Source organism: Chrysemys picta, chromosome 1 (assembly GCF_011386835.1).
Source record: "Chrysemys picta bellii isolate R12L10 chromosome 1, ASM1138683v2, whole genome shotgun sequence".
Taxonomy (NCBI): domain Eukaryota; kingdom Metazoa; phylum Chordata; order Testudines; family Emydidae; genus Chrysemys; species Chrysemys picta.
Genome location: NC_088791.1, coordinates 92,410,118 through 92,422,773, shown reverse-complemented (window position 1 = coordinate 92,422,773; position 12,656 = coordinate 92,410,118). Strand labels below are relative to the sequence as shown.

At 42.6% G+C, this 12,656-nt stretch overlaps 2 protein-coding genes across 12 annotated transcripts in view; one reads left to right on the top strand and one right to left on the bottom strand.

Moving 5' to 3' along the window:
* SLC25A17 (solute carrier family 25 member 17) overlaps positions 1-12,656 on the bottom strand; it is a 421,378-nt gene that overhangs the window by 303,162 nt on the left and 105,560 nt on the right. The window lies entirely within an intron of this gene.
* Positions 1-12,656, top strand: part of EP300 (E1A binding protein p300) — a 154,177-nt gene that overhangs the window by 68,338 nt on the left and 73,183 nt on the right. For 8 of the 11 annotated variants that reach the window (XM_065563286.1, XM_065563270.1, XM_065563299.1 and 5 more), the window contains exons 7-15: positions 3,693-3,786; positions 4,484-4,621; positions 5,225-5,342; positions 6,007-6,181; positions 8,679-8,756; positions 9,359-9,468; positions 9,941-10,099; positions 10,499-10,954; positions 11,524-11,712. In XM_065563286.1, the coding sequence (XP_065419358.1) occupies positions 3,693-3,786; positions 4,484-4,621; positions 5,225-5,342; positions 6,007-6,181; positions 8,679-8,756; positions 9,359-9,468; positions 9,941-10,099; positions 10,499-10,954; positions 11,524-11,712 (1,517 nt within the window). The remainder of the gene's footprint in view (positions 1-3,692; positions 3,787-4,483; positions 4,622-5,224; positions 5,343-6,006; positions 6,182-8,678; positions 8,757-9,358; positions 9,469-9,940; positions 10,100-10,498; positions 10,955-11,523; positions 11,713-12,656) is intronic. The other 3 variants (XM_065563293.1, XM_065563277.1, XM_065563268.1) reach the window with 1 other exon arrangement.

Below are 12,656 nucleotides of genomic sequence, written 5' to 3'. Positions count from 1 at the left end.
CTGTTCTGGTTGTCCCTCTGAACCATCTGGCATCAGTTCCTGTCAAAAACAGGATGCTGGGCTAGATGGACTATTGATCTGAACCAATATGGCCGTTATTATTGTGTCCTTATGTTAATTCTGAATTGCTAACTTTCACGCAATTGTAGCAAAATAGTGATACTAATTATACCAAGTTTAGTTTTTGTTTTTTAAATTTAACATATACCACAAGTGCAAAGAAAAACTTCAAGCCATTATTGCAAAAGGGCAGCTCTTGGCTATAGCAACCGTGCAGGCTTCTCATTCCATTGGTATGGTAGTGGTAGTAATGCACAGGGTATCGTAGCTTCTGGACATCACAGGAAATCGTGATGACTGAACACTGTAGAGGGACCTCCTTTTTGATGTTCTAAAATTATTCAGTGACACCACAGACAATTGGCTGCATACTTTGGAGGACTTCAGGAGGACCCTTCACTCTCTAGGTATATCTATGCCTGCAAATAAAGAGAGGTTTAGTCTATCTCAGACCGCTCCAGAGATCACGCCCTTCTCAATTCTCTGCTTTCCATAGATTCAGTGCCACCTAGAATAAACCCCAGATTTCATAAGGAAAGTTATTTAAGTTAAGTGCCAGTGTGGACACAAGAACAAATGGATATAAATTGGCCATCAGCAAGTTTAGGCTTGAAATTAGGCAAAAGTTTCTAATTCTGAGGAGTGAAGTTCTGGAACAGCCTTCTAAGGGGAGCAGTGGGGGCAAAAAATCGAAGCAAGCTCAGTCTTGAAGCCAATAAGTTTATGGAGGGGATCGTATGATGAGACTGACTACAATGGCATGTAGCTGATCTGCAACTGCTAGCAGCAAATAACTCCAATGGCTGGTGATGGGACACTAGATGGGGAGGGCTCTTATTATTACAGAGAATGTTTTCCTAGGTGTCTGGCTGGTGGGTCTTGTCCATATGCTCAGGGTCTAACTGATTGCCATGTTTGGGGTCGGGAAGGAATTTTCGCCAGGGCAATATTGGCAGACATTCTGGGGTGTGTTTTGCCTTCCTCTCTGCAGCATGAGGAACAAGTCACTTGCAGGTTTAAATTAGTATAAATCGTGGATTCTCCATAACTTGAAGTCTCTAAACCATGATTTGAGGACTTCAGTAACTCAATCAGAGGTTAGGGGTCTATTACAAGAATTGGTGGGTGAGGTTCTGAGGCCTGCAATGTGCAGGAGGTCACACTAGATGATCATGATAGATTCAGAAGGTTGGCAGAGACCATCTGCTACAGCAACCTCAACTCAGTAGCCCAATGATAGCCAAACGTTCTTTTTGACTCGATTGAGGAGCACGAACATGCCGATTCAGGCCTCTTGCTGCATCATGTTACCCTACCCAACTTTCCACCCTTTGGAGATCATCTCCATTTTTCACACCTCATGAGAGCAGAGTATCTTTGACAGATGAGTGTCGAAGTTATAACAACTTTGGGTTACTCCATTCAGTTCCATTCCATTCTCCCTTTCCCTTCACTTTGGAGGGACCCCTCTCATGAACCTTTTCTGAAGCAAGAGGTTCAGTCCCTTCTCTGTTCAGGAGCAGTTCCTACTCAATACAAGGAAAGGGGGCTCTATTCCAAGGACTTCTGTTCCTAAATAGAAGGGTAGATGGAGACTGATTCTAGATCTATGGGCCACCGTTCTCTGGGCAATGCCTTTCTCCTTTCCTGGGCAAAGAAACTCCTATGTGTTTCCTCCAATGACACTGATTCTCAGGGTCTTAAACAAAATCAAGCAGGACAAAGCCACGGTCATCTTGTTTGCACCAACTTGGCTGAGATGACAAATTTGGCTTCCTTTTTTTCTTCTCCTGACCAGCTATCAATCTTCTGCTGATGCCTGGTCTTCTCACACAGGACTCAGGGAGTGTCCTTTAAACCAACCTGAACACACTGCGGCTCGAGGCCTGATACCTAGATGGTTCCCGGAGCTAGTACTATCTTACCGCCATAAGGATTCAGGAGATTCTACTGAACTGTAGGGAAGATTCCATCAGAAAGACTTAAAAACCTTTTCCATTTCTGAAGTTGTCATTGATGTGTTCACCATAATTTGTCTCCTATTGATCTCCCACTTCGAAGTATTAGAATACTTATTTACTTTTTGAAGAAAGCAGAACTTGCTTTGAGTTCTGTTAAAGTTCACCTAGCTGCCATCACAGTATTCTATTTTCCAGTACAAGGCTTCTCGATATTTATCTTGCAATGTCAAGATTTATACAGGATCTGTCAATCCTCTTTAGTAGTAGACACCCTACTCCCTCCTGGGACTTAAATTTAGTTTTCAGTGCTTTTGATGAAACCACCCTTTATAGTGTTAGTGATCTGCTTGCTTCTGAACCCCTCCATAAAAGCAGCATTCCTAGTGGCTATTATCTCTGCCTAAAGCAGTGGAGAATTGGGAGCTTTAGTGGCTGACCCTCTATATTCCATTGTTTTCAAAGATAGTTTCTTTGACCATTCTATGCTTCTTACCCAACATTTCTTCAGATTTTCATGTCAATCAATCATTTCATCTCCCAGTATTCTACACCAGTCATCAGTCAAAACAGGAAACTGTTCTTCATATCAGATGTCAGAAGAATGTTGGCTTATTATCTGGGCAGGTCTTGACTTTTTTCAATCCCTTCCTGAGATTGTTTTTCTGTTGTGGACAGAGCTAGCTGTGACAACCCAGTGGGTTTTTGGTTTCATAACTCACCTGTTATGTGGCTGCTAACATTCTCTCCCCCTCTAAAGTCATTGTCAGTTCTACAAGATCATACTCCATGTTTGGGACTCTGCTAAAGGACTTGTTTATTATGGAAATATGCAAGACTGCTATGTGAGCTTCAATTCACACTTTCTCTAGACACTATGCCTTGGTTGATGCTTCCTACATAGAATGTAGACTTTGCTGTCTTACAGACAGCCTTAGGGGCTTCGGCACTCAGTCTGTCTCCTTCAGTGGGTACTGCTAGGAATTCTGGTGCTTGATGCCCACAGAGAGACTACTCAAAGGAGAAGAGGTTACTTACCTTGTACAGTAATTGGAGTTCTTTGAGATGAGTCTCTCTCTATGGGTGCTCCAGTACCCTGCCTTCCTTCCTTCCCCTCTGCTTCAGAGTCTCATCTCTTTAGGGCTTTGCGGTGGAGGAGGATGTGTAGGGCACATGCATTAGCCTAACAGGCACTGCTACAGAAAATCTCCTATGAAGGCGCATGGGGCATAGACACATTCAAAGTGGAGCACCCATAAGGACATATATATTGAACTCCAGTTACTGTAAAAGGTAAGTAACTTCTCTCCTCTGTTCTTTTCTCCTGCCTCTCTGGTCTTGGTGGCATTGATGGAGAGGAAAGAGGAGGAGATTATAACAGCCGATCCAAGAAATTATCAGAGCTGATACACACGTTGGCCTCTGATGACCTAGTAATATACAAGTCGCAATGTACACGGATTGGCAAAGGAATCAGTATTTGCTTAGTGAAAAATGACTATTAGTGGAAAATGTCTTGAAAGCCTCAAGTGAGTATTTCATAACTCTTCAGAGCTATCCATATTTCTTTTTTTTAACCAATGTTTTTCCCTCTCTTGAGGGAGGAGGATTGAGTACAGAGCTTGTGTGGTGGTGAGTCATTAATTTTAATATATTCTTCCTTTTGCTATCTAGATGCTAATCCTATGGGTGTGAATGGAGGTATGGGGGTTCAAGCCCCTAATCTGCTGCCTGAGTCGATGTTGCATTCGGCAATGAATTCCCAAAAGTAAGTTGAACATTTTACATGGATTAAAAAAAAGTCTGAAAATACTGAACAGAATTCACTTCAAAAAAACCTGAGGGGGAGAAATCCCTACTCCCATGTTGAGAGATTTATATAATCTTTGCAATTAAGACTGGAAAAAAGGAGTATCCTTTGGATTTGAGGGCATTTTTGGTATGGTTAAAAGAACATCAGGTCTCATGGATTACCACTGTTAGGCTGAGTGAGTTTTTTGCTAGACCTCAAACATGCAGGTGTTACTGGATGTGATGATGTATTGCAAATCTGTCATCCCTCTGCCATGGGGTTAAGAGCCACTCTGGTGCCTCATCTTTCAGATGAGATATAAAGAGGTAATTACAACTTCTGTCAAACTTTTTGCAAGGGAAAAGAAGTAAACCCCAGTGTCAGGGCCAAATTCCTTTTAGGTAGTTGCTGTGTTTTCCATTGGATTTGGTAGTGTTCATGTCCGTCTCCTAAATAGTTTTGTAGTGCTGCTGCATACTACTAAACATCCATTTTGCCTCACTCCAGAGGTGGGTGTGCGTGCTGCCTTGATCAGTGAAGTGATTCTTATATAGTGTGTAAATCAAATAGTAAATAGTGATTTGTCATCCTTACGTATAAAATAGACTATTCATGTAAGATCATAAGTTTAGCACTTTTTCCTCCTCTAACATCATCTTCTTCTATTTCAAAGTCCCATGATGAGTGAAAGCGCCAGTGTTACCAGTTTGGGAGCTATGCCAACAGCAGCACAACCATCCAACACCGGAATTCGAAAACAGTGGCATGAAGATATTACTCAGGACCTCCGAAATCATCTTGTTCATAAATTGTAGGTATTTGGTATCAAAACAAGGTCTCCCTCTGCCAAGGAAGGTTGGGAGAACTGGAAGGGTTGTAGTATTTTTCTAAGATTAGGAGGCTAAGGAATCAGTTGAACTTAAAGAAGTATAAACACAAACTTTTTAATGTTTTGTAGTTGCACCCCACTCTGCTCCACCCAAAAAAGTAGAGAAAGAGCTACTAGTGAGTAGCTTAAGCTCTAAAGTTGAAGAAGCCTGTTGCTTTGAGCAAGATAGGACATGGAAGTGGATTTCGGATGGGGTGAAGGTCAGAAGAAATAATGGCAAAAATATGGGATTACTTGCTTTCCTTGTGTTAAATCTTAAAATTATATCAGAAGCTACTTTAGGTCTGATCCTATTGTATCAAACATGCCCCTCTGTGCTCCAGATTGGCAGTATTGGGGGAGAGATCTGGAAAGCAATGGGGTTATAGAGACCCCTAAAACTGCAACGTATGATGATCTCTAACTTTCTTTAGATGCTTGAAATAGAGATTAAAAGTCCTTTGTGTTTGAACTTCATTTGGGGCCATTTATTTAAATTCAAAAGATGCATCTTTTTAATCTGTTTCATGGTTTTTCCCTCTTCAGAGTCCAAGCCATATTTCCTACCCCTGACCCTGCAGCATTAAAAGACAGGCGCATGGAGAACCTGGTGGCATATGCGCGGAAGGTAGAAGGTGACATGTATGAATCTGCAAATAGCAGGGTGAGTTGCCATATTTTCCCTCCAGAGCTGCAGAGAGCCCGCATGAGTTTGTCAGTATAGTGAACAGAACTCAAAACTGCTATGGAGACTAGGCAGCTTCTAGTATTCATGGGGTCAGTGTTGAAATACTGTCTCAATGCACCATTCATAAATGAAGTGGTGTTTGTGGGGTGGGAGTAGAGGCCTAACTGACAAGTTGGGTCCCAAAAATGAATAAAAGTGCAGAGTTTTTTTTTTTTTAAAGGTGATGCTGACATACACAAGGGCCAACAGCAAGCTCCAATCTCTTCCTAGTTTCAGATCTTGTCTTTTTGCTTGAGACTTGTTTGTGGTCTGAAAGCTTTTTATCCTAATGTGCCATGCTTGAGGTTTCTCATTTTCTCCCAAATACAGTATAAACCAGAGTTCACCCTTTACTGTGATGTGTGTCAAATAAATGCACAATATTGGTAGAATAAATCTCCACTGTCAGTCAGTCTTCAGTTGCAGGAAATACTGTGGAATATGCTCGCCTAATCCTATGGGAAAATCACTTCTCAGCACTCTAATATGCAGGGGAGAGACGGAAGTTTTTCCCAGCCCTAAACTTGGTCATCAGTTTTTAATCTGTAAACTTTACTTATTGTATGTCTCCACTATCTCTTGTCTCTTTATACCCCAACAGGCGGAGTACTACCACTTGTTAGCTGAGAAGATCTATAAGATTCAGAAGGAACTAGAGGAAAAGCGAAGGACCAGATTGCAGAAGCAGAACATGATACCAAATGCACCAGGCATGCCTCCAGCTCCCATGAATCAAGGGCCCAACATGGGGCAGCCACAACCAGGGATGTCTGCAAGTAAGAACAGTTGGGTTAGTTAATAAAAGGGAATAACTTGTGCAGGGGAAATCATTATAGTGGGACAGAATGGGAGCCTTTCTCCCCCATTTTACAGCTAATCTTACAAAATTATAATTGCCTAATTCTCTAGAAGAACTTGAAGTGGCTCAGTGTGTAATAGTATGTGGTACGGTGGTGAGAGCATTTTCCTGTTGTTGCCTATTCACTATGTGAGATTTTGCAAGAACTCAGATTTTGCAAGTAGTTAACTTGCGCTCAATTGGTGGAGAAAATGGTGTTTGACAAGACAAAACTTCACATGGGATCTTGTGCACTAACTAAACTTGCCACTATCTGTCTGTTTTGGAGAGTGTAAGCAGAGCTGTCCTGTATTGTGTCCTAAAAGTGGCAAGACTTAGATTCTGATGGATCAATTGAGTGAATTCCAGAGCTGAGGCTATTTCTGAGAATACGCAACCACAGTATGAATGAAGAATTCAGCTCTGGGGACTGAAGTCAACCGTTACTTGGTTAACGGCAGTTGTTATAGCGGCTATGGGAAAGGCTCTGAGATAGCTGGGTCATAAACCATTTACAACTTTAAAAAAAATAAAGAATTGGAATTGTAACCAGTTTAGAGCATTGGTGAGATGTGCTCTTGACAGCCTGCCCTTACCTATAAAGTTGCCATATTCTGCACTTTTTGCAGCTTCCCAGTGGCTATTTAAAGGTAATCCAAAGTGGAGAGCACATTGCTGTAAGCTAGCCTGGAGCTACATATGCCTAGAAGACACTGTAAAGGTTGTCATTGGAGAGAAAAGGATGTATATTAATCTCTTGAAAATTCAGAAGTAAAAAAATATTTTTGCCCAGAAATGCATTTGGGAATTCAGAATTAGAAGTCCAATAAGACCCCAAAAAATGCATGTGACCTTGACAGATGAACAGATGCCTTCAGTTGTGGGTGAAGTCAAAATCTCAGTGTAATTCTCATAATGCTTCTTCCTCCTTCACAATAATCACTTCCATGTTAACCAAATGGAGTCCCTAAGTGCTGTGGATGCAATGGATTTTGTCCAGGTTTCTCCTTCAGCCAGGTGCTGGGATATCAGAGAAATAATAGTTTGGTCTTGATGGGGGGGGGAAGTAGAACTAGATATTAGCATGCTGATGTTGAAGTCTGTAGTATCACTCCAACAGTCCCCCAGACATCATAAATAAATGGGGTGACAAGGCCAAATTCTACAGGACTGCCTGGATATTAGCGTGTTTAATGTCTTTAAACATCATCAGGTACAGTGTGCTTCATCTGGGTAATTCTAAGCAATAACTTAAGGGCTTGGATTGATGGATGGTTAAATTTCCAATCATTTCTTGCTCAGATTCTCACATTACACTTACAATGTTATAACTCCCACCACCAATCCAACAACAAACAAATCTGCTCATGGCCAAGGAATATTAGACAATGGGTGTAGAAATGTCAGCTGTGGTGATCAGTGTGATATAATAGACTGGGGGGTAGGGTGGGGTGGGACAGACACCATCCTGTTCTGTCCTCCTTTCCCCTTCCGGTTGGTCTGTCTTTCTTTTTTATATTTCTGTAAGTAAAACACTTTTACAGTAGTAATGACAAATTACTTGTGCTAAAACATACTTGTTTAAGATTAGTTTTGTGTTGGTGCAAGGTGCTGAACTGACAGCTCTGGAGACTGAAGTCCTCTAAGTACAATTGCAGCTCTGTAAACTTATTTCACAGAGCTATTCCCCTTGCTCAGTATGGCCATTCTCCTAACAGGCCACCTACCTCTAAGAATGAGGGGATTTTTTTTTTCTTGTGCTCATTCAGTTCTTGAGCTTTAGAAGCACTTTACAAATAGGAATTTAGTTAAATATTGAATTTCATGCAGGTGAGCTAAACAGCCATCATATTGTAATGTGTTTTGCTCACCAGACTGGGGTTAGATGGAATTAGTGATGTAGAGGCAAAAAGCTAAACATTTTTCCCAATCCCCTGAGCCATCCATTCACCTCAGAATGTCACTGTACAATTGGGTTAGTCACTTTTAAAAGAGGATGCATTTTGATAAAAAAGTTTGAACTTGATTTCGGTGTGAGATACAGGTCCTTTCAAGGTTGGTACTCTAATTGAATTTGTCAGTCTGCAGTTTAACCTATACAGAACAGTGTTAACACTGCTTAATAGTGCATGAGACATTTTAAGCCTCTGGCCATCTAGTCATTGTAAGTGGTTAATATGCTGTAGATCAGTCCTCAGCTTCACAAAGTTCAGAGGTCTTAAACTCTTTTTGGTTAAGAAATAGCACACGTGTTTGTATTTACAAGTTTTTCCATCTTTGTTCCATTGAGTCATCTTTTAGGGCCTAACATGGTCTCACTGTGTTTGGAGTTAATTTGAATATTTCCCAATAAAGTAATTGTTGTAAAAGTGAAGTTTGAGAGGGTGGACTGTTGTCTTAACTCCCTAACCTCTGTTTCTCCAACTCTTTTTCAGATGGTCCCCTTCCTGACCCAACCATGATTCGTGCCAGTGTGCCAAATCAGATGATGAATCGCATGCAGACGCAGCCGGGTAAGTGTCCAAAGAAAGGAAGCGCATGTAATTCCAAATGAATGTGCATAGAATCTTGGATTCTGCCTTCCTCAATGGCTATATGACATCAAGCAGTCCTCACTGGAGTCTATTAGAATGTAGTTTTCTCTGCTCTTCACCAAAACTCATACCTGAAAGCAGGGACATGGATACACAAGTCTTTCAGGAAAGCCTAGTTTTCATTCTGAAGGAATGTGAAGGAGTTTGGGTTGACATATTAAACTTGATTTCAAACTCTGCCAAGCAGCTGGTTAATGTAAAGACAGATTTCTCTTAGCATATTGGAGTTGTGTGTAAAATACACTTTGTAAACAAAAAAAAATCCTTTCTCTTCAAAGCATGCTCAAAAACAATTCCTTTGACCCAGAAACTTATTACTAGGTTTATGTGCATTGCTTTCGAAAGGCTTAAAATACCTAAATTAGAGCCTGAAGTACATTATGTGGCATACTCAAAGATATGTGTTGGTAGAAATAAAATTAGGAGAGTAGAGGCAATATTTGTTCCTGTTCAAACATTGAATGATGTCCAAATGAGAACTGAAACTTTTGTTTTAAAATCTTTTTGGGGTAAATACACAGGAATGAACCAGTTTGGCCAGATGAACATGCAACTGCCATCCATGGGTCCCCGGCAAACCCCTCCTCTTCAGCACCCTGGACAGCTAAGCCAGGCTGGGGCCATGAATCAGGTCAGTATGTTGAATTCTTTAGGTTTGATGTTCCTGTTTAACTATGGTTATCCAAACAGTAATTCTTTGCTTGCTCTGTGGTCCCGTTGTTTCTCCCATTGCATCTCCACTATGAGTAGCCAGTCTTTACAAATCAGTGAGGGAACTGCTAATATTGGCTTAGATTTAAGACGGTGTGTGCAGTAACACCCTTGAAACAGAGGAATTTATCAGAAACTAGCTCAGAAACTTGAGGCATGATCTCAGTCTGAATTCCTGAACTCCTGTCCTAAACTGAATTAGGAAGTAACTAAAAATATATTCCTGCTTTTAAGCAGAGTATTAGCATATTTGCCATGCTGCATCACATCACATGCTGCCAGATGTGTCAATTGCTCTGCCTTGCACTGGATGTTACTTTGTAGAATTTTACTTTTAAGGGTGAGTGAGTGGGTATGTATACACTGTGAAATAAGCCTTTCCTTTTTCCCAGCAGATGGGATTTGCTTCACGTATGCAGCAGCCGGGGGTTGGCCAACCTTCCAGCCAAAGTCAGTTTCTGCAACAGAACCAGTTCCCTGCTTCCTCCCCAGGAATGAATGCGACAAACATGCCTATGACCCAGCCTGGCAATCAGACGCCAGTGTCTCAAGTATGTTCTTCACTTAAGGGAGCAGTTTCACTGACAGGCTCTGCAAGCTGGTTTTACTGTTCTTTTTCAATTGGGTAGTTGGATTAATAGGGAATGTTGTTCTTTAATGCTTATTTAAATATCAGTGAAAACTAGTTAATTGTATTTACATTTTTCTTACGAGTTCTGGGAAACCTAAACACTGCAGCATTGTGCATGTGAACAAAAATGTCAAATTGAACAATCCTGTTCTGCTCACTAAAGTAAATGAAATGCAAAAAGTCAACAGTATTGCTAGTCGTACTTTTAAACTGATAGGTGTTAGTAACTCAGGTAAAAAGTGCCCACTTGAAGGTAATCCCTTCCCTCTTCGCACTTACTGTCTCAAGTCATTGTATATATCTACTTGTTTTCCCACAGGCACAAATGACCAGCTCTTCCTGTCCTGTGAACTCTCCTGTAATGGCTCCAGGTTCTCAAGGGAGCCATATTCACTGCCCACCTCTTCCACAGCCTACCTTGCACCGAAACTCTCCCTCTCCAGTACCTAGCCGTACCCCAACACCTCACCACACTCCCCCAGGTCTGGGATCCCAGCAGCAGCAGCCGCAGGCAACACCAGCAGCAGCCGCCACCACTGCCCCCACCGCCCCCACCCCTACGGCAATGCCACCTGGACCGCAGTCACAAACTATGCACCCCCCTCAGAGGCAGACTCCAACGCCTCCACAGGCACAGCTGCCTCCACAAGTCCAACCTCCAGTTCCAGTCACCCCTTCGGCAGAGCAACAGCAGCAACCCCTGTCACAACAGAGCACGACTGCATCTGTGCCCACCCCAACAGCACCACTGCAGCCTCAGCACCCCACAACACCTGTAAGAAAATATTTTTATTTCTATGCTTTCCCCAGGGATACTCAGATGTGAGACTCTTTCAGACAGGAGCTTTGTTTATTTGTTCTATGTCCAAGACAATGGTGAACAACCTGTTTAAGAGGCATCTGAACCAATATGGGTATGCATTACATTTGAGAAGTACATTTTTGTGTCTGAAGACCCAGGACCAGTAAACTGGACACTGGAACACCTGACACTTCCATGTTGGAAGGATTTTAGAGAATTTTAGTGCACATTTAGGAGTCTACTGCAAAATATAGTAGATGTCTCTCATAATGCATTTATTTCCATGCATGTGTAGGGGTGGGATTGTACAGTAGGCATATAAAATTGTTAAAATGCCATGCTGTCCAAAGCAGATTTCAATAGCATGTTTCCTCAGACCACAGTTGTGCAGAAGTCAGTTTTTTTTCAAGGGAGGGGAATAAGTAAGGGGAATAAGTGAGGTGTAGTTAAATTTGAGGAAACATGACAGCAAATGAAGTAATAAAGTAAACTTGGCAGCATAATTGCTTGGCCCTTTTTAGTCACTGTGAGTTTCCCCGCAGCTTTCGCAGCCGGCTGTAAGCATTGATGGGCAGGTATCAAACCCACCATCCACCAGCAGCACAGAAGTGAACTCTCAACAGACTATCCCTGAGCAGCAGCAGCCACTCTTGCAGGAAGTGAAAATGGATATTAAAATGGAAGAAGAGGGGTCAGAACAAACAGAGCTCCAGATAGAGGAGAAACCAGAGGTAAGAGGATAGTTAATTTTTCTGGTATGAATTGATTGGGCAAGGTCAGTACTTGGATGGGGGATTGAAGAGAAATGAGTGCTGTGATTCAGAAGAGGGTATTCCCTCTAGGACTCTAGCTAAGCTAGTTGTAGATCCCAGCTGCACCATAATTTAGGCACTCTCTCCTAGACCTGGTTTTGAGCCGGGGTAGATGGGTGCTTAAAATGGTGGCAGCAGCCAGTAGGCTCTCAGCACTGAGGTCCTCAATTTTGCTAACCCGGTGAGAGCTGAGCATGTGCCTGCAACTGGTTTTTTTCCTCTGTAAAATGTTCCCTAGTGTAAGCAGTCACTATAGCAGGGGTGGCCAGCCTGTGGCTCCGGAGCCACATTCGGCTCTTCAGAAGTTAATATGCGGCTCCTTGTATAGGCACTGACTCTGGGGCTGGAGCTACAGGAGCCAACTTTCCAATGTGCCAGGGGGTGCTCACTGCTCAACCCCTGGCTCTGCCACAGCCCTACCCCATTCCACCCCTTCCTTCCCCCTCCCCTGAGCCTACAGTGCCCTCACTCCTTCCCCCCACCCCCCCAGAGCCTTCTGCATGCCACAAAACAACTGATTGGGAGGGAGGGGGAGGTGTTGATCGGCGGGGCTGCCGGTGTGTGTGGGAGGCACTGGGAGCAGGGTGGGGGAGCAGATGGGGGGCTGCTGACGTTTTACCGTGCCTCTTTGGCAATGTACGTTGGTAAATTCTGGCTTCTTCTCAGACTCAAGTTGGCCACCCCTGCACTGTAGGTTTGATTCCCTATAATAGTGAATTGTGCTCCTGTGGGTTATATCTTTGAGCTGAAAAACTAAGGTCCTAATCACTTTTCATTAAAGGAACTTGTGGCTTTATGGGAAAGTAGCTTCACTTTTTGTCTTGCGGGGATAGAAACTATAGTGTCCTCACATTAAAAGCCAA